This window comes from Podarcis filfolensis (assembly GCF_964270895.1).
Source record: "Podarcis filfolensis genome assembly, chromosome: 8".
Taxonomy (NCBI): Eukaryota; Metazoa; Chordata; class Lepidosauria; order Squamata; family Lacertidae; genus Podarcis; species Podarcis filfolensis.
Window position 1 is genome coordinate 50253549 of NC_139611.1, and position 21034 is coordinate 50274582.

Genomic DNA, 21034 nt, shown 5'->3' on the forward strand with positions numbered 1-21034 from the left:
TCTGATGGATGTGCTCACCTAACACACAAGCATCAGCCTACATGAAACTGAGAAGTCAGACAATTCCATTCCAACAGTAATTTATGCTTGTGCCTTTAATGAGTACACATAGTTATTTGGTTGGGCTCTTTTGCACAGGTTCTCAACTTAAGTACACAGAATGTTTGATTGCACTTACACAGTCATGTACCTATTCAAACATCACTTTAAACTAGAATCCTTTAGTGAGACTCAGGGCTTTTTCTTTTTAGACAAAGCTTCTTTAACAACAGGTTCCATCCCTGGCAATGGAGTCCTTTTACGAGCTGCAGTTTCTATTTTCCGGACAAGGTCCACATCCCACCTGTGGGTTACAAAGCTAACTGCAGTCCCAGGGAACTTACTGCCTGTGCGACCAATACGCCCAACACGATGCAGATAATCGTGCAGTGTTGCTGGGAAGTCATAGTTCACAACTAGCTCCACATGGGTGGTGTCCAGACCCCGGGAAGCAATATCAGTGCATACTAAGATGTCGAATTGGCCTTTCTGGAAGGTGTCAAAGATGCCAGCTCTCTCAAGTGCTGGCATCTGTCCTTGCAGGCGTAGGTGTTTAATTTTATGATCATCCAAAATGTGCCCAAGCCAGTTGACAGTGCTGGCCTTGTTGCAGAAAATCAAAACAGCTCCAGATGAGGGCCCCCGGTCTTTCATAAGCTGCAACAGCTCCACCACCTTGTCAGCTCCTTTCAGACGCACAAACTTTTGCTCAACATGAGGTTGAAGACGATGCAGACTAAAGCTGGTTAGGACATTGAAGCTGCTCAGATCAGTGACTTTACTCAGCAGGCCACCCAACCCCTTTGGAAGGGTGGCTCCTACAGCCACTAACTGGGCTTTAGGATTCCAAACATCACCAAGTTCCTCAGGGCTAGTGGCAAAGAAGGCATGCCGAAGCACATCTTCCACAAGGTCTACAAATGTGGGATCCAGCAAGGTGTCCACTTCATCCAACACTAGGCAGCACAGCTTTTCCAGGGACAATCCCTTTCTCTGCAAAGCCTTATACAGTGCACCTGGTGTGGCCACCAAGAGATCAGCAGGACCAGCCCGGAGCTTCTGCTGGACAGTGTGTTTGCCCCAGCCACCACCTATATCTGTCACCTGCAAGTCCAGTGGAGTGCACAGGTAAGAGGCAATGTGTCGCACCTGTCCTGCAAGCTCCCGGGATGGCAACACCACCAAGGAGCGGGGGGCAGGGATAGCAGCGGCCCCATATGTGAGGGCCGGGGATTGCAAGAGCCGCTGGATAAGGGGCAGCAGGTAGGCCAGGGTTTTCCCGCTGCCAGTCTCTGCAGCACACAGCGCATTGCATCCCGTCAGCAGGGGAGGGATGGCACGTATCTGCACAGCAGTGGGCTTAGAGATGCTGAGAACATCCTCTAAGACGGAGGCCAGCTGTGGCTGCACTCCCAGAGCTTGGAAAGAGGAGGGAGCAGCATCAGCAGCATCGGGGTTTCGCTCCTTAGGTGCCTCCTGTCGCATTCGCTGCAGCTGGAAATAGTCCCCCCGAGACAAGCGATGCTTCCAGCCAGCCGAGACCAAGGGCGGCTGTTCCCAGCGCCCCACCGTGTGGCGAGCGGCTTGACTGAGTTCCGGCCGCCGGCTCCGCAGCAAAAGCTTCCCGGTCCGAGGAATGTCAGCTGCGGGGGCGCCTCTTCCTCTGCGCCTGAAGGAGCCCCGCTCCAACCGCAGTTGCCAAGCGCGCGGGATCCGCACCACCTTCTCCTTCTCCGACTCCGGTGGAGGCAGCGGCCCGCCGGAGCTCGGGCGGAGGACCCAGCGGTGGAAAGCCAGCCGCAGCCACGGGGAAAAGCGGGTCGAGGCGCCCCGAGAGGCCCCGCACGCGGCGAGAGCCATGAGACTGAGCCTCTGCGAAGCAGAAGAGGAAAGTTTCGGTAAGAGTCGCGTTCTAATAACGTCTCAAGTTCGCTCTTGTTTCTATTCGGCGATCGGCCTCACCGCATGCGGTCGTCGACTGATGACGTAACCGCGTGCACTGTGCCGCGTTCATGGAATGGACAGTTGGTACGCCATAGAGAAAGATGTAGAGTGATACTTCCGGAATGAAGCGTCCAGCCCGGATGGTCTCACAGAAATATAACAAGATATTGCAGTCACACACAAAAGTTCTGTTTATGGACTATTTATGCACGTAGAGTGGTGTCACTCTATTGCTGTGGTACCTCCATAGGTATTATACCGTATCTAGCACTTCATCATACCGTACCTAAATATTGCAGGGCTGATGCCCAAAATTTTAACGGTCCCGTCTCTGTTGTTTTCTATGGTCATCTCTCAGTTTCCGAGGGAAGAACAAAAATGTTTCTTTTCCTTTTTTCATTTAGTTTTCAAAAGTAGAACTCGGAAATCGAAGTTGTATTTTTCTCCATTTATATATCTATGGGAAAGGGGAGACTTGTGCGGATGACGTACTGCGAGGGGGTGGAGAAGGAATGGGCGCGCGTGCGTGGTAGCTGACTCCTCGAGGAAGGAGGTGGGGCTGAGTCCGGCGCGTGGTGAGTTCGTTGGGAATGGCATTTGCCTCCTCTAGGCCGCCCCTCTGCCCCTCTCCTTCTGAAGCTCCTTAAAGGGATAGAGGAGGCCCCCGTCCCCTCCCCTAAAACCCCCTTCCCTAACTTTGGGCTGGGCTCTCATTTAGCCGTGCTTGGAAAAGAAAGCAGCAGAACATTAAAGGCGATAAAAATAAGTCCATAATAAGTCGGCCTTCCCAAACCTGATGTTTTCCAGATGTTGAACCGCTGGCTGTGCTGGCAGGGGCTGATGGGAACTGGAGCCCCACAACTTTCCAAGGGTTCCCCTTCCCCCCCATTACTGCATTGGTCTTTTCCTCTCCTTGGTGCATCAAATGACCCTATTATTGGAGACCACCAACATCTGGAGGTTGCTTAGGCTGCTTAATATGCCATAATTAATTTGTTTAGTCATTAAGGTGCTGCAAATCTGGGTTGTATCTAACAAATCAGGGTTGATAATTTTTCATAATTTGGCACCCTCAAATCCTCTCAATTATGGATCTTCTCCATTTTGTGCTCCCTTGGTTCAATGCCCTGTGTGGGGAAACTGCCCACACCGCCCTACATCTGGCACTGAACTCATGGTCAGAGCAGACCCATTGAAATCAGTGCTGTTCAGTTAGTCACGACTGATTTAATTCAATTGGTTTCAATGGGTCTGCTTTTGAGTATGACCTAGTCACATACAAGACTTTTCTTTCCTTGCTTCAGCAGACTAACACAGGAGCTCCCAAATTGTAGTCTAGGAACTGTTTGTGAAGAACAGCAGAAGCAATGTACAGTATGTTTTATTATTTACTAAAAAACATGTAGCACCTACCACAGCATATTGCAATTGCTACAACAGACAGAAAAATCATTAAAGTGGTTTGCCAAGACACTCTGCAGTTTTCAAGTGGCCTGTGGGGAAAGAAGCTTGGGAACCACTCAACCAACACACTTAGTTAAAAGGTGCAGCAGGAGTTTCATTGATTCTTAAAGTTTGGAGAGGACCTTGTAATCAATACAGTCCAACAAGAGATCTTCAGTATCCCCAACAGATTGCTTTCTGCCCTCTGCTTGAAGGCCTGCAGCAAGGTTGAAAAGCTATCCCAAATTGATTAGTTCCATTGTTGAACTGCACTTACTTTTTAGTTCCTTCTTATTTTTCTTGCCTCTGATCATCCTTTACCAATTTGTCTGTTTTCTTAAATAACATTGTATTCTAGATGTGCTTGACTAGTGCAGAATGAAGAGAAATAATTCAGAAATGTTTTTGTCCCACTCTTTGGCCAAAAAAGGCCTTCAGAGTGGCTTACAAATAAATCTAAATCAGTGGACAGCCCCTGTCTGCAGGTTCCCCAAGAGACATGACAAAAAAGGAGAAAGGATTAGGGAGTACAACAAGCTCAGGTGCTATGTCTTACAGAGTGACCAAGTGAAAGGGAAAAAATTATCACACATCCCAGTCTCCCACAGGGGCAGTAATTTCAAAGTGCTTGCCTAGCTGCCCATGAGGCTACTTGCAAGAAGGGGGAAGTGCTTTGGAAATACTTGCTTGGGTTGGGGCCTGACTGAGAACTAGGAAGAAAATGAAGCTTCCAGCTCATATATAAGTTCCCACTGTGAACTGCTTCATGGCTGAAGTAAGATATACTATTGTAGTTTGTCTTTGTCATTGTTTAACAATAATGCAATTTCCCCCCAAAAATGTTTTCATTTCAGACAATCCAAGAAACATGACGGTGAACACAACATCACTCTCTTTCAGAAATAAGGCCATATTGGCACCTATGGTCAGGGTTGGGACCCTACCAATGCGACTTCTAGCTTTGGATTATGGTGCTGATATTGTATACTGTGAGGTAGGGTTGCTGAGTCAATGAGGCAAGAGAATATTTCTATTTTGCTCACGTTGTTCCCGGTGGCTTGGCTTGCATGTTGTGTTAATTTTGTTTTGTGTGTGGGTGGATGTTGCTCAAAACTTGGGAGTTTTGCTCTTTCTTTTCTCGGGCTGTGCCACACCAGGGGCAGTAGGCCGCAAGCCTTTCCTCAAAGCTACAGTGTTTTGTGGATGTGAAACTCTGCCAGACTCCTCTCCGCAATGCAGGAAAGTAGGAAGAGTGCATGAGCCCAAGGCTTGTAGTGGCTCCTTCCTTCTCATGCATGTAGCATTAAACCATGGTTTAGCATGGTGCATAAATGTAGCCTCTGGAGCAAATGCCCTACTCCTGGCTTAAGCAGCAAAAGGAAACTTCAACTCAGAACTCAACAGTGTTAAATGTTAGCCAGGGTTTACATGTCTTTTTAAAATTTAAGGCACTTATACTTTGCCTTTTAGCCAAAAAGGCCCTCTTACAAAAATGAGTACTAAGATAGATCCTTCCCTCAGACCTGCAAGCTAAACCCCATGACACATGAGGAAAAAGGAATGGGCAGGAAGAGGGAAAAGCAAAGTCAAGCAGAACTTCTTAAATGTGTTACAATTCTTATAACACAGTTATATAGTTCTGCTATGCAGATTTTAGCAGTCTAGAAGATCAGCAACTCATTGCTGATTCCAGTGGCAGTTCTGGCTGACTTTCTCTTTAAAAACAGCAGTCCCTCCCTAAAATCAGCCCCCACCCCCAATCACTTGTAGGAGCAGAGTTGGTGACCATGTCCAGGCAGGAGGATGGGGCAGCTCCTGTGACATAGTTCTCCCTTCAGACTGCTGACTTGATGGGAAACTCCTCATGGGAGGGACTTGATGTATCAGTGGTGGTTCTGGCTGTATAGCCCTCCCCAGAAGCATTCTTCTTCCAAGGTCACAGTGTCCAAGCCAGGAGAAATGAGCAACTATGAATACACAGTTTTTCCTTAACATAAATGTTTTGAAGCTGGTTAGTCCAACTAAAGTCCACAGTCCAAAGTAGTTTTTGGATTCTGGTAATAGGAACCTGAGTCGGTTTAAATCATGATTAAGTTGGGGTGCCTACGTGTATATGAATCCACCTTTCCCTTTGTTTGATGCATTTTTATAACTTTTGCCTTTTTTCTTGAAGGAGCTGATTGACATAAAGATGCTGCAGTGCAAGAGAGTTGTAAATGGCAAGTATCTGCTTATATATTCAGTCACTTGAGGGACAAATGAGGTGAGGTTATGGGTGGGGTTTTCCAGTTTTCTTTTCTTGGGCTCTCCATCATCCCATGCCATTACATATACTTCCTGAGGCTGATGGGAATTACAGTTCAGCAACAATGGTTCCCTGTACCTAGCTTAACTGAAGCATCCCTTAAACCAGTGTTTCTCAGAGCATTGGTAAAATAGTTTGTTGTCTACTGCTTGTATTTAATTTAGTAGAAAATCTTCACAGACTGCTAAATATTCCCCGTAATATTGGCTAATGGAATGCATTCTAGCACAGCCCCAGAATGAAGTCCTTTTGACCAAATGGTTGGGTAGGTAATTGCGAACGTCTTCAACTATGAACTAAATAAATCTTGAAATAAAATAAATATAAGTATGCTATGTCTCTTCCAATTGCTGAAGATTCAGGTTATAAGTTGCTGGGACTTCAACCTGTTCAGGATTGTTATTAGAGATAGGGGCACTCTGCACCGAAAAGCAGCATATAAATATTTGATATTTTGAGTTTGAAGTGTATTGTAATGGACCTGCTTCCTTTGGAAGAGTTTAACACTAATCTAACAATGATACACCCAATAAATTTAATTGGGAAAATGGAAAGCCTGCCAATCATCTTTATAATGCATGCTTTTTTAAAATATCTGGCAGCGATTTTATTTTACTTTCTCTCAAGATCTTAGAACTGAAACACTTTGAGTGAAAAGATGGATGCATGCTGTTTATCTTTATGCTGTTCTGTTTCCCTTTTCTGTCGTGCAGAGGTGCTTGGAACAGTGGACTTCGTTGCTCCCAATGAAAGAGTTGTGTTCAGGACCTGTGAAAGGGAAAAGGACCGTGTTGTCTTTCAAATGGTAGGAAGTAACTAGCCCTCAACATCCTGCTAACCAAATATGATCTGTGGTATTTACATTTTTTAATGTACTGCTAAGGACAGTTCCAATGAGATCTCTTGTGATTTCACTGGTGTAGGAGAGTACATTGTTTTGTAAGGTTTGGATGAAATCACGGGTAATTCTTGTCTGCCATTTATTTTATTCATTTATTTCATAAAATGGCAACACTGCTTGATTGTAAAAAAACCTCAAAGTGGTTCACAAAAAGGCAAAACCGTTTTTGTCTATGTCTTTTTTTCTTTGCTGCTGTGCTGTTCAGGGGACAGCAGATGCTGAGAGAGCCTTGACTGTAGCCAAACTTGTGTAAGTATCTGTCAAATTTTACCTTTTTATAAAAACCTTTTTCGTCCTTTGGGGGCCTGCTGAAAAATGGCTTGGGATAGTCTGTACCAATTCACCCAGCCTTGCAAATAAATTGACAAAAATTACTATCTTGCTTATTGCTCTCTCACTTCATCCGTTTTTGTGCATCAGGAGTAAAGATGATACTGCACATGCCAGCATTTACACCTATACCAGGCAAAACAGTAGCTAATAAGAGCCTGCTTGTTTGTAACAGCCTAATGGTGTGTTTAGGTTATTGTGCAAAGTGTTGCTTCCTTATATTAAAAGTTTTATTTTAATACCCCCAAATGGGACCTCGTGACAAGGGTGAGGACCCATTTTCAGCCTGTGGGCCGTATTCCCTTCTGGACAGCCTCCCAGGGGCAAAAGTAGATGGGCCAGAAGCACAAGTGGCCAAAGCAATGGATGTGAACCTTACCTGTGTATAGTACAGTGGTACCTCTAGATAAGAATGGGATCCGTTCCGGAACCCTGTTCGCATCTAGAAGCAAACGTAACTAGCGACGGCATGTCTGTGTCGCTTTTCGCTGCTTCTGCGCATGCGCGTGACGTCATTTTGAGCATCTGCGCATGCGCAAGTGACGAAACCCGGAAGTAACACGCTCTGTTACTTCCGGGTTGCCGCAGAGCGCAACTGGAACACGCTCAACCCAAAGCGCATTCAACATGAGGTATGACTGTAAAGGTAAAAAGGTAAAGGAACCCTGGACGGTTAAGTCCAGTCAAAGGCGACTATGGGGTGCGGTTCTCATCTCGCTTCAGGCCGAGGGAGCCAGCGTTTGTCTACAGACAGCTTTCCAGGTCATGTGGCCAGCATGACTAAACTGCTACTGGTGCACGGAGGACCGTGCCAAGTGCCAGGGCACATGGAAATGCCATTTACCTTCCCGCCATAGCAGTACCTATTTATCTACTTGCACTGGTGCTTTCGAACTGCTAGGTTGGCAGAAGCTGGGACAGAGCAACAGGACCCCATCGTGTGAATTTGAACTGCAAAAGTTGAGAATTTTTTCACCCACCCATGTGTTCCCCATCCAGGCAAACAAAATGCATGATCACTGTTCAAGGACACCTCCCAGCAAGGCAAAAGCTCTCAAAGAGCATGTTTAGCAGGCTTGGAGGGGATTGGCTTTTTTTTTTTTTAAAAAAAGCTTCTCTCTTGAGTTCTCCAGCCCAGCTGAAAGCAATGTTCCACCTGGTCTGGAAGAAGAGAAGCACTGCCACCTAGTGACCGCCCAGTACTGCTCGGCAATGTAAGAATGGCATCAACAGAAACACCAGTTCTTAACTTTGTGTCCCCACCAGCTGCCAGTGCCTCAGTTAGCCACCCCACAGTTGAGAGATGAGTAATTGTTTGTATCATACTGTTTTAATCTGTAGAAAGCCATCTTGGAGATCCATTGTTCAAAGGCAGTGTATAAATGTTTGGGGGTCCTTTGGTTTTAGCATACACAATTTCTTTTTCTCTCTGGCATCTTAGAGAGAACGATGTTGCTGGCATTGATGTCAACATGGGATGCCCCAAAGAATATTCCACTAAGGTAGGTTGACTCTTGTCCAGCTGTATTTTTCCCCCTACCTTTAAAGATAATGCATCTTGTGTTTATGCTTGCGGTTCGACTTCATATCCATTTTAAGAAATAGGTTTTTGTAGTTGCAGGACATGGGGAAGCCTTTTGGTGCCAGCCCCACCCTCATACCTTACATTGAGTCGGACTGTTGGTCCTTCTAGCCCAGGTATTCAGGCATAGCTGAGGAAGACCCCAGACTATCTGAGATGCTTTGAACTAAAGGGAAACTTGGGTCCTCCATATATTGTTGGACTACAACTCCCATCATCCATGTTGGCTAGTGCTAATGGGAGTTGGAGTCCATCAGGTCCCTTATTCCTGAATTGAAGATTTCAGGGGTTGAGAAACATGTACATTGCTTTGTATCAGACTACTTGTCAATAGTTAGCATTGCAGAAAGTGTAATAATGATCCATGGGAGCAAACATGATTTTTCTGCATAATATGTGGCAATTTGAAATTTTCATGTACGGGTGTGACTGTACTGCTTTATATTCTTTTTGATAAGTGCCTTGTTGGTTCTGTGGTACTGAGATAATGAATGCCTTTTGTGTGTGCCTTTTCCTAGGGAGGAATGGGAGCAGCACTTCTGTCTGATCCCAACAAGATAGAATCTGTAAGTAATTTCTGTATTCATTTTTATTTTGTCTTGCTTTTGGCTTTATGCTGTAACTCAACAAAGAATAAACAGCAAAACGTCCTGGGAATTGGACGGGTTGGCAAGGCATTAAAATGTCTGCTGTTGTATCACGAGTGTTTTAAGACAAAGGATGGTTTGTAGTGCTATTTTGCTATCTCAACAGCTATAGTTTTTGGATTTTGGGGCATTGTTCAGTGCAGGACAAAAGAACCAGCTTGTGCTTAGAATCCTTGATTTCTAAAGACTTCCAGAGCATATGGAATGTTATTGATTTTTTTAAAAAGCTATTAAAATATGTCAAGAATTAGAAGTCCTTGAAAGGATGAAGTACAAAAACAAGGTACTTGAACATTTCCAACCACCTGTGCATAGGACAAATGAGATTCAGAGAATGAACAAATAACAATGGGGTGCCAGAGTAACTGGTGTGCACTGTTCGAAAGCTGATGAAAATGCAAGCATACCACAACTTTTTTAAAAAAGAAATCTGCTCAGAAGGAACAGTTGGGAGTAGCATGAAGCAATTGTTCTAGGGATTAGTTAAGTCAAACTTCCCAGCATGGTGCTCTCCAGTTGTTTTGGACTTCAAGTCTCCTGCAAGCATGGCAAATGGTTATGAGTGATGGGAGCTGTATTTCATAACATCTGGATGACACCAGACTGGGGAAGGCAACTTTTGACCTCGAGCTGCAGATATGTTGTTTATTATGTTGTGTATTTTTGTGCTTCTATATTGTGTGATCCTCGGGTGAAGGCTGGTATATAAACAGAACAAACAAACAAAACAAACGGTCTGAGCAGATAGTGAATTAGACTTAAGATGTTGTTCACCTTTTAAGGTGCTTTTGCTCCTCCATGCTTCTTACTGAGAAAGGAAGTGAAGTGGGGAGGGATGGGAGCAGACCAAGTGAGGAAATATTAGCAGTACTAGCTGGGCATGTCAAGACTGAAGTCCTGCTTTCCTTTTGCTGAAACGGTCCTTTTTGTCTCTTTAGATTCTGACTACTCTTGTCAAAGGCATTTCTAAGCCAGTGACCTGCAAAATCAGAATCCTGCCGTCAGTAAGAACATCTTGTGGTTTTTGAAACATTGGATCTTGGGCAAATGCGCAGTGCTTTGACCAGAAAGCACAGTAAATTATGATAATACAGTAATAGTTGTGTTTTATCAGAAATGAATAAAATAGCACTGCTGCCTAGGCAGTCTATGACAAACCAATGAAGCTTAAAAAGATGAAAATCATTAGCTTTTAAATTTAAGATGGCGGGCAATATATATGTTGCAAAAGCTAGCTGAAAATAATTGCTCAAGCAAATGGTTTAATCATGCAGAATAGTGCAAAGTTGGAAGAAGCCACTCTTGTGAAATTTCCCATTCTGTGAATAGGAAAATCAAATGTTGCATCCATGCACAATCTGTCTAAACCAGAAATAGAGACCCTGTGGCCCTAAGCATTGTCCCTGGCCCTTGCTCATGCTGACTGGGGCTGATGGGAGTTGAAGTCCAGCAACATCCGGGGCGGGGGTGGGTGGGCGGCACTGTCACTAGTTGAATTTGGTCTCAGCAATAAGACACGAGCATTCATTTTGTGGGGTTCAGGCTGCTATTCTGCACACATTTACCTGGGAGTCAGACCTCCTAAACATAGGGAGATTTATTTCTGAGTAAATATGTATGGGATCGCTCTGTTAAAGTTGTTTGGTAATGAGCCAAAGAGGGACGCGGGTGGTGCTGTAGGTAAAACCTCAGTGCCTAGGACTTGCCGATCACATGGTCGGCGGTTCGAATCCCCACGGCAGGGTGAGTTCCCTTCTTTCAGTCCCAGCTCCTGCCCACCTAGCAGTTCGAAATCACCCCTAAGTGCAAGTAGATAAATAGGTACCGCTTTATAGCGGGAAGGTAAACGGCGTTTCCATGTGCTGCGCTGGTGCTGGCTCACCAGAGCAGCTTCGTCACGCTGGCCACGTGACCCGGAAGTGTCTCCGGACAGCGCTGGCCCCCGGCCTCTTAAGTGAGATGGGCGCACAACCCTAGAGTCAGACACGACTGGCCCGTACGAGCAGGGGTACCTTTACCTTTATTTTAATGAGCCAAAGATAGACATAGCTCCTGCTGGCGTAGAACGTACATGGAGAGGGGAAGCAGAACTGGGATGCACTGGCCTTCCCTCTCTGGCATTAGGTATGTACAGCTCACTGCATGTAGACCCTGTCGTCACCCCTCAAAGTTGGAGTGTAATGTTTTGTTCACTGGGCCTGTGTGTGTAGGCTCTTAGCCAAACATGACATAAGGGTACAGATGTCAGGCAAGGCCTGCCCATTTCCCATCACTCATTGGGCATATACCCAGGTCATCATAGAGTTACGTACTGCCTGCATTGAAGGGAACTTGCAAACAGATGGCGGTTTGTGACTTTTTCTCCATTTCCAGAAAGAAGAAACAATAAGTTTAGTGAGGAAGATAGAGCGGTCTGGTGTTGCTGCTGTTGCAGTTCATGGAAGGTGAGTTAATTTTCCGTCTCTCTGGAGCAAAATAATTTCTGGTTAGCTCTTCTTGAATGTATTTCTGCGCCGCAAGGGCCTGGCTGGCTGGAATTACATCTGCGAAGAAGAATGCTCTGCGCCAGTAATCTTTGATCTGTTTGTTTCCTTTCATTCTCTTCCTTGCAAAGGAAGAAAGAAGAGAGGCCTCAGCATCCTGTCCACTGTGATGTGATCAAAGCCATTTCTGAAGCAGTCTCTATACCAGTAATAGCCAAGTAAGTGGGACTAGATCGCTACCTTTTGTTGTGAGGCATCCCTATCTAGCAATGGGCAGTATGTTGAGAAAAAATAGAGATAGGAACTGAAAGATTCATTCATGATAAATGACATCACACTAGCACTCAGAGCAACGTGTACTTAGTCCTAAATTCATTTTTTAAAAAAAACATTGGTTTAGGATATTGTTTTAATGTGCACTCAAACTCCAAAATTCCCAGAAATTACAAATGTTAAGGACTTCACGTCATTTAGGTGAGCTTGACATAGGATGTTATCCTATCTTGTGATTAATTGCAGCTTCAGCAGTACCTTGGAGCTGGGTGCCTGTCAGTGGCAGAGTGGTGAACCCAAGTCCCAGATTTGTCTGTTGGTTTAAAAGTTAAAATTCTCAGGATCCCTAAACCACATTCTGTGCTGGTGCATATCCACAGTCGTGCAAGTTCCTGTCGTCAGTCCTTTTATTTTGGCTGAAGTGTTTCTGCTTGCTTTAAAGTATTCCTGAGCTTTTTATTATTATTATTTGGATGCTCGCTATGAATAAGAAGCTTTGCACAATTGTTTTGACTGCTTTGATGATAAACTTCCTTTAATCCTTCTGGCTGCAACAATAGCACCAGGTTTGAGGACCTTCCAGGCCTTTGCTGGATCAGCATGAACTCATAAAATAGTGGGGCACATTGTTAACCAAATGAGTCTAATTAAAACAGTGCCATTCTTGGCTTGCAAGGATTGTAGCATAGGGAAATATTCATTTTAAGCTTTGTGGGGTTAATTGGAATTAAACTACATTGCTGTAGCTTGGTTTTTTGTTTTTTTTTAAATTAAATTCTAATACTGAGTTTGTTAATACTGATAGAAGTAATGCTGTTCTTATTTCAGTGGAGGCTCTCATGACTTCATAAAAGAATATTCTGACATAAAGGTCTTCCAGCAAGTAACAGCAGCATCTTCAGTCATGGTTGCTCGTGCTGCCATGTGGAACCCCTCTGTCTTCAGGAAGGAAGGTCCATGGCCCTTAAAGGATGTCATGCAGGAATATATCAAATATGTACGGTTTCTTGATTTCTGTTCTAAAAAATCTACATCCACAGTTGCTTCTGAATACCAGTTGCTGGAAACATTAAGGAGAGATAGAGTCCTGCATGTTGGAATTCCCATGGTCACTGTGAGAACAGGAAGCACCTTAAATTCAGCCTGGAAATGAATAGGCAGCCAATGAAGATCTTTCAGGATCATTGTTACCTGAACCCTAAGGGCAGCCCCATAGAGAATGCATTGCAATAATCCAACATAAGGTTACCAGAGCACGAGTCACTGTAGCCACACTCTATCCAGGAATGATTGTAAGTGGCAAACCAGTCAAAGCTGGGAAGACACTCCATGACACTGAAACAAATGAGCTCTAGTGACAAACTTGAATCTGCTCTTTTAAGGGAAGTGCAAACCCGATCCAGAACATGCTGTCTACCCAATTTCCAGATTCAAGAGCTACTCCACAACAGCACTTCCATCTTAACGAGTTTCATCAAGCCCTTTGTTTTTAGATAAATAGGCCCTCCAGATAGTAGGATTTTAGCCAAGCTAGGGATATAAAAAAACAAGATGGGATGGCCTGGGCTAGAACAGGAGGCCTCCCCCCAACCCCAAGAGCCATTGATCCACAAATAATAATAATAATATGTTGGGAGACACTTCACACAAGGGAAAATGAGGGATAGTTTTGAGAAAGGTGAAAGTGTAAATAAAGGCAAAAGCATCCCTTCTCAGTCTACTTTAATAGATTCATATTTAGATACACTTACTACAAGCTGGATGAAATTCAGTAAGTGACTGAAGGAGGCCCACAGGCTGTAGGTTCACTAGCTGATTACAACCTGCTTTTTCTTCTACCATGTTGTTTCTTGTATTGCTTTCATCAGGCAGTGAGATATGATAACCACTACACCAACACCAAGTACTGCTTGTGCCAGATGTTAAGGGAGCAATTAGAAAACGCACAAGGGAAGAAGCTACATGCAGCACAATCCATGCAGGAAATCTGGTAGGAGTATTTCCTTTTGAACCAAAGTAAATAGCCCTTGGTAAAGCGACCGCTGTACTGTGCCTGAGGAAGAGGGCCTGGAAGGGGATGAGTTTAAAAATGTAAATGCATTTGAAGTGTGTTATTAAGGCTGCTGTTTTAAAATTTCAGTTAAAGTACCATACAAGGACCTTGAATTTTAAAAAGTAGTTTAGGACTACCTCCTAGTAGTCAGTGGTTTATTGCATCTAGTAGAGAGTCAAAGACAAGTCTTTGAGGTCAGAGCAGCATGTTCAGTGACAGATTGCATTCACTGCCAAGTGGCAGAGTGAGGGGGATAAAGAAGGTGGGTAGGAGAGGATGCTTAACTTGGTCTACTGCTTTCCTCCTGCAATACCTACTTCCCAGTCACTTCGCTAACTGGGCTTCCAGGCACATAGTTGCTGCAGCAGGGTGGGGTGTGAAGATTGCAGGGCAAAATGGCAGTCAGGTTAAACATCTTCCTCTTCCTTGCTATAATTTAGCATCCCATGCTGCTGCTTGGCAGCTATTCAGGAGAGATTTTGGCTCTGATGTAAAAATTGTAGCTCCAGCATGATCATTCAGGACAAAGGAACAAAATCTTTTTGGAAATCATCTCCCCACAGCAGCTTTCCATGTTTCCAATGTAATCCTGCAGTTCTAAAGAAACCTATGCACACACTTCATACACAGCCGTGCAACAAATTTTGTGGCATAGACTGCCCAAGACATTTCTTAAGAAGTTATGAAATGGGAAAATAGTAATACCATCCCTGCTAGCTTTGACACCTCATGCATTCTTTAAAACTTCTCTGCAATTAGAGGGTATAGTTCTAGTATTAATTTGGATGTATTGTGGCTTTGTTTGTCATTAGTGAAGCTTTTGAGATGAGCAGTTTTTACCAAGAAACTTCTGCTCTTTTGGAAGCCAAAAAAGCATCTTTAGAAGCTAGCAACCAAGATGAAGAAGACCACAGTGAAGATTCTGATGTCATAAAAATGGCTGTTAAATTTGATAAGTAAGAAAAATTTGATTTGATTGTTCTGTTTCTTTCCGTACAGGGCTATCCCAATGTCTTCTGTTCTCCATTGAAAAAGCCTGCAAACACCCCACTGTGCCCCTGCCTTTAGTTGTGATGTTTTGTGGTCACTTCCAGTTTCGACACAGTTGCACACATATCAGATGCACCTTAAATGATCACTGTCTGCATTGGACGCAAGGTTCAGCTTTCTGAGAGTCCCAGTTTTTGTATTTAAAGAAGCCCTGATGGTGACACAGATATGCTTGGATGTGTGTAGGCAATTCTTGCTAAAATTTCAGAAGCCAGAGAGGAGCCAATTTTCAATTATTGCAGGCAAGGGGCAAGTTCCTTTGGTGCCCCCACAATACTCTTTAATTTTGATTATGACTAGGAAAAGCGAGAATTAATTATGCAGAATAAAATAAATGAGGGTATGCAACCACGGTCTACTCAGAGTAGACCCAACGAAATGATTGAAACTAAGTTAATCATTGATCATTAATTCCATTGGGTCTCCTGAGTAGACGTAACATTGAATACAATCCATGGAACATATACTCAGTTTCCATAATTTACTCAGGTTGTAGAATTTGGATTTTATTGGCTTGGAGTTTGGATTGCCTGGATGCAGAGCTCAATTTTTATTTTTAGCACAGGCACCACACAGCCATGTCAGTTGCCCAGAAGAGTTTGTTCCTGCAGTCCTTTTTTTTGCATTGTGCCTGCTTCAGTCATCCTTTTGCCATCCAAAGACTAAACACAGTTACTCTCCTGGGATGAGTAATAATTATGTTTTTGCTTTTCTCCTCAGACGAGAATATCCCCCACAGATCACACCCAAAATGTGTCTCTTGGAATGGTGTAGGAAAGAAAAGCACCCTCAGCCTGTTTATGAAACTGTGAGTCTCTGTGTTCTGCAACAAGTACTCTTTTGAAAGACACAGTGTAATCCTATACATGTCTATAGTGGTACCTCTAGTTACGAACTTAATTCGCTCCAGACATCTGTTCTTAACCTGAAACTGTTCTTAACTAGAGGCGTACTTTCGCTAATGGGGCCTCTTGCTGCCGCTGCGCCAGCGCCGCACGATTTCTGTTCTCATCCTTGGGCAAAGTTCTCAACTCGAGGTAACTCTTCCGGGTTAGCGGAGTTTGTAACCTGAGGTGTTTGTAACTCGAGGTACCACTGTACTGAGAAAAAAGTCCAATTGAGTTTGATGGGATTTGCTACCAGGAAAATGGGCTGATTCACACACAAACATATAAATCAGCTTTCCAGGTAGTGTGCAGCATGATTGAAAGCCATGCTGCATTTGTACAAAGTGGTCTCATGTTTTATTTCTATGTGGCAGTTTTGTCTGTAAATGAATATGCCACATGTGTTTAGTTTCTGAACACTCAGATGAATGTGTGAGCTACCTGCAAAGTATAATTACAAAGATAATGTTGAGCAAGATTTAAGATTTATCTGTGGTGACTGTTGGGCACATGCAAGTTGTTATCATTTGAAGTTGCAATAATTGTGTTTGAAGTTGTGACATAGAAGCTTCCCAGAATCAAAGACCTCCAGCCAGATACGATTTCAGCCATCTTTGATGCCACCCTCTGGCATTTATTGTAGGGGTATGTGAAACCTTCCACACTATTTTTTTTTTGCAAAAAATTGCATTGCCAGAAGTTATCTTACATGTCTGGAGCACTTTTTCTTCAAAGATGGGCAGCTTTTACAAGAGTGGTATTTTCTGATATTTTTACTCATTTCTTAGTATTAGTGCACATAGTTCCACATTTCAAATATAAAACTGTTCCTTGTAAGGGGAGAAGTGACTTGTCATCTGGTTCCTCTGTGAAAACCCCAACGAACTGTTTTCTGCTTTTGTATTTACTGGATCATACATCCACCCTGCATCTTTGAAACAGGCTGTAGATCTAGTTCTGCTGGGCCTATTATCTGGGCTAAGCAACTTTACTCTTCATGTGACAGCTAGTTCATTTTTAAAATCCCATGTTCATAGAAAACTAGCATGTCAGGGAGTAGACTGGGCTAGAACTCTTCTGCCTGACACCTAGATTTCTATGAGAACATTCAGTCGGATGAGTTCCAATCTGCAAGGGGAAGTGGTACAGGCCAAACACAGGTTTACTTCTTGGTGGTGACATTTGCCCCAACATCAGGTTAAAATATCCTAGCTGCTTGGTGGGCAGGATCTAATGTTTCATGTTGAAGTACCACAGCAATACACCTATTGAATAAGTAACGTGTATTCAAAGAGAGCTGTGCTGTTGCTCCCATTTACAATTTCACAGTTGCATTTCCAGGGATCTGCCACCTGAGGGCTGCCCTTACCACTTTCCCAAGAGGATATATGACCCTGTAGCCAGAGCCAGCTCACAGCTCACAGGTGTCTTTTTCATTTTATGAAGACAACATGAAATTATCCTTTGATGTCTTGCCTTGTTTTAGGTCGAAAGACCACTAGATAGACTCTTCTGTTCTATCGTCACAGTAGCAGAACAAAAGTACAGATCAACTTTATGGTAAGTCTTTTTGGAGGGTGGGTTTTTTAACCCCAAATGAGAGCTGGAAGGTCAGAGGGAACAACATATAATTGTTCATTAGTTTGCATAACCTGTAAATACAGACGTGATGCTGGTGTGTAGGCACAGCGATTTCAAATGTTTAAAGAACTTCACATGCGTTAGACTGGTTTAGATGTAGCACACTAAACTACCATTTTGCTTTGCCAGAATGAACTGCAGCAAGCCTTGGGCTTGTTCCGTCCCCTCTGTTACAGCTGTGATTATTTCAGAAGCTTTTGATTAATTACAGCTTGCTGTGTTGTCCAAACCCAGGCAGACTGTGGTTAATTGGAATGTAGGAACCTGCTGTATATCAAGTCAGACCATTAGTTGATCTAGCTCAGTATTGCCTACACTGACCGACAGCAACTCTCTGGGGTGTCAGTCAAGAGTCTTTTCCAGCCCTACCTTGAGAATTCATCATAGGACATGCAAGTGTCACAGCTGGGGTTGGGCAGCATGTACGTTTCTAAATTGTTCTCTTCCTACCTTACGTTTTGTTCTTTCTTACAGGGAAAAGTCAAAGAAGTTAGCAGAACAAGCTGCAGCTATTGCCTGTTTACGAACCCTCGGCCTCCCAGAAGGGAAATGGAATGAAGAAGCAAACCATTTGGTTAACAAACGCAAGAGGCAAGACCAGGAACACTTGAACAATGGAGAGCACGGAAATGACCTTGTAGCCGAGGCTGCTTGCAAAAAAACTCATTTTCTTCCAGGCACTTCTAACCCCAGTGTTTCTTAAGTGTTGCGATGGTGTGGAAACAGCCATTCTACAACTATGCAGCTTGCCCCACTTGCCCTCTATTTCTTCTGGATGCAGTCCGCTGGAACAGACAACTCTGGATTTTGAATTGTATGATATCATTGGCTTCTTTCTGCTCTTCCTTTGATGCCTTTGTAGCTTGCAGTTTCATTGAGAAAAGACAAGATTGGCTCTGCATTGAATTCTCTTTTCCAGTAAATGGGGGAAAGTTAATGTGTGTGTTTAAATAGTCCTGCAGTTTTCCGGTTTGAAATGATGTTCCTACACAGCAGTCTTCAGTCAGTTAGCCAGCTGGTTCTCTCTTTGGGAAGAGCTCAGTGACACAAAGGAGCTCAAGGGCAGTAACCCCAGTGTCACATATATATTGAATCTATTACCTATTTAATATCTGATGTTTGGTTGCAGGCTGGTGAGAATCTTAATACAGATTTGTAGCTAGGGAGGGAAGGTGGCTAGGGTGGAAGCGGATCTTGCTATACATCATTTCCTTACCATTTACAGCAGCAGAAGCCAACATGGTGGACTTTGGATGCTGTTGAACTACAGTTCCTATCAGCCCCTTCCAACATGGACAGTGGTTGTGAATGATGGGAGCTGTGGTCATATATGTGGAGGGCAACAGATTGGCAACCCTTTTTACAGAATGTATCTTTTTAAGCTATATGAAATTCTGAATTCCAGTTCAAAAAAAGTGTACATCTTGTTATTTCTCTGTCTTCTGTAAGTATCAATTAAAAACTTGACCCCGTCTCCTAAAAGTGGTTTTACGTTAAGTGCTTTCTTCCGGGCCAAAGTGAGATGAGGGGGACAAAAGTAATTATCTGAACCCATTATATTTAGATGATCTCCTTACCTTTTTAGAATAGTCAAGACTATTTGTATACTAGCAACATTCCCTTCATTATCAAAAAACAAAACTTAGGCTTGAGCTGATTAAGTCCCAGATTTCTCCCACAAATTTCTGTGGGGCAAAACAAATGCAATGCGGTTTTGAGACACGGTTAGGAGCTGGGAATGGGGAAACGGTACGTTGCAGAGAAATCATGAGGGCGAATGAATGTTGGGCCACCGAGTGTGTCAAGGATGGGTGGTGGATTTTGCCCCACCGAAAAGCTGTCCTTGAGCGCAATTGTGATTCCCAGCAACTGGTATTCAAGTAGGGAGAGTGTTCTTGCACTCCAAGTCCTGCTTGTGGGCTTGATGGCCGCTGTGAAAATAAGATGCTAGACTAGATGAGCTATTGGCTTGAGCCAGCAGCCAGACTCTTGTTCTGTAATTCTTTCATTTCTTCCATACAAATGAAGGGCATCCATTCGCTTCCACAGGAGAAAGTAAAACATGGTGCTTGGGGACCTTACTGGGTCCTTACTGGTGATTCCCGAAAGAAGGCTCCTGCTCCCCAGCACTCCTGTCTCAGATGATATCTCATTTATTTGTTGCAGTAACTGTGGGAGCTACTTAGAACTGAGAGAGATTTCCTTCAATATTTTCTGTTTGCTCTGTTTTTATCTCTTCTGTTACATCTCTTCTGTACCTTGAAAAACAAGATTCCTGTCAACTAAACCAAGGGGGGGGTTGTACTCTATGTAAACAGCAGAGGGCAGTGTGGTCCGTAGCTCATGGTCCAGCTGTGTGCGACTGTAGTGTTGACCTTACTGCCTTGGTAATGCTGAACCAGGAGCAGAGGAGGCCACTTTCTGAGTGAGCCCATGCTCAAAACTACTTCTGTCTCTGCTTCAGCATGGCTACTGGTATTTCTGCCATGCTCACCACAGCAGTCACACTTGCAAACAAACAGAAGTCCAGTGCAGCAAAAACGTCAATGATCTGCTTATGATTCACGCATGAAAACTAGGTCAACATCAAATATGCACCATTGATTTAATCTGAGCATTGATTTTGAGGGACTGGGATTTTCTCGGCACAGCATTTGTACTGTCGTTTGTTCCTCTAAGGACTCCCTCTTAACGACACCATCTGTTACCCAATTTAGCCGGCACAGATCCAAAGGGGGATGTCACACCACCACACAAAAAATAATGACTCTCCCACTGTAGCTTTTTGAAAGCATGGTAAGATCCTACCTGTTTGGACTAGCCACTGAGAAGTGTTTTTCCTATCTGGATTGTGTCTTTGAACTCCAAAAATGCTTCTTGCTTTAGTGCAGGAAAGAGGTGGGTGTGGGTGTGGGTGTAGAAACTTGCCTCCTGCACAAAGGCAAAATTCACATTTTCTTTGCCAACATTTGCTTCTGACCACCGGGTGCATGTGGCCTCCAGGCAGCTGCCCTGAATAGAATGCGGCCTTCTGTCTGGAAAATGTTCTGCACCTTAGTGTTAGAGTTTTGGATTGCCCAGAAATGGTTTGGATGCTGCATCTCAATTAATTCTGATTTCTTTCCCTGATTTTCGAATTGTGTGTTGTTGTTTTTAAGCATGCAAATCTAAATAAGTAAACAAACAAAAGCCAGAAATGGGTGCCCTGTTAAAGATCTCAGTGCAGGAGATGCTGCCATCTCTCCCCTTCTGCATTTGCACAGACTGTCCATTTGGAATGTGACTCTGAAGAGCTCTTATAAGCCCTTTGGCCTTAGATACTCCTGCATTGGGGACTCCCTTCTCCTGAGGAAATGTCAGTGGAACGATTTTTGGAATGTCCCAGGCTTCAAGCCGAGCCCAGCCCTGGAATGTGGGGCCAAACGCTGCTTGAATAGCGAAACTCCAGCAGGGCAG

The 21034-nt window shown here is 43.9% G+C and overlaps 2 protein-coding genes across 5 annotated transcripts; one reads left to right on the top strand and one right to left on the bottom strand.

The window, feature by feature from the left end:
• Positions 1-80: 80 nt before the first annotated feature.
• DDX28 (DEAD-box helicase 28) lies at positions 81-2014 on the bottom strand. Its single transcript, XM_083624921.1, has one exon. The coding sequence runs from the start codon at positions 1897-1899 to the stop codon at positions 232-234; it is 1668 nt and encodes a 555-aa protein (XP_083481047.1). The 5' UTR covers positions 1900-2014; the 3' UTR covers positions 81-231.
• A 438-nt stretch (positions 2015-2452) lies between these two features.
• On the top strand, positions 2453-19060 carry DUS2 (dihydrouridine synthase 2). 4 transcript variants are annotated; one of them, XM_083624938.1, is made up of 17 exons: positions 2565-2943; positions 3291-3357; positions 4281-4420; positions 5600-5645; positions 6445-6536; positions 6838-6881; positions 8404-8464; positions 9063-9110; positions 10130-10195; positions 11565-11635; positions 11806-11892; positions 12776-12944; positions 13816-13937; positions 14813-14956; positions 15771-15858; positions 17424-17497; positions 18053-19060. In XM_083624938.1, exons 2-17 carry the CDS (start codon positions 3351-3353, stop codon positions 18279-18281), a joined length of 1488 nt encoding a protein of 495 aa, XP_083481064.1. In that variant the 5' UTR covers positions 2565-2943; positions 3291-3350; the 3' UTR covers positions 18282-19060. The 4 variants fall into 4 exon arrangements, with proteins under 4 accessions (XP_083481065.1, XP_083481064.1, XP_083481066.1 ...); XM_083624939.1 differs by lacking the exons at positions 2565-2943; positions 3291-3357 and adding an exon at positions 2453-2558; XM_083624940.1 differs by lacking the exon at positions 3291-3357 and having other exon boundaries at positions 2565-3027.
• The last annotated feature ends 1974 nt before the right edge of the window (positions 19061-21034 follow it).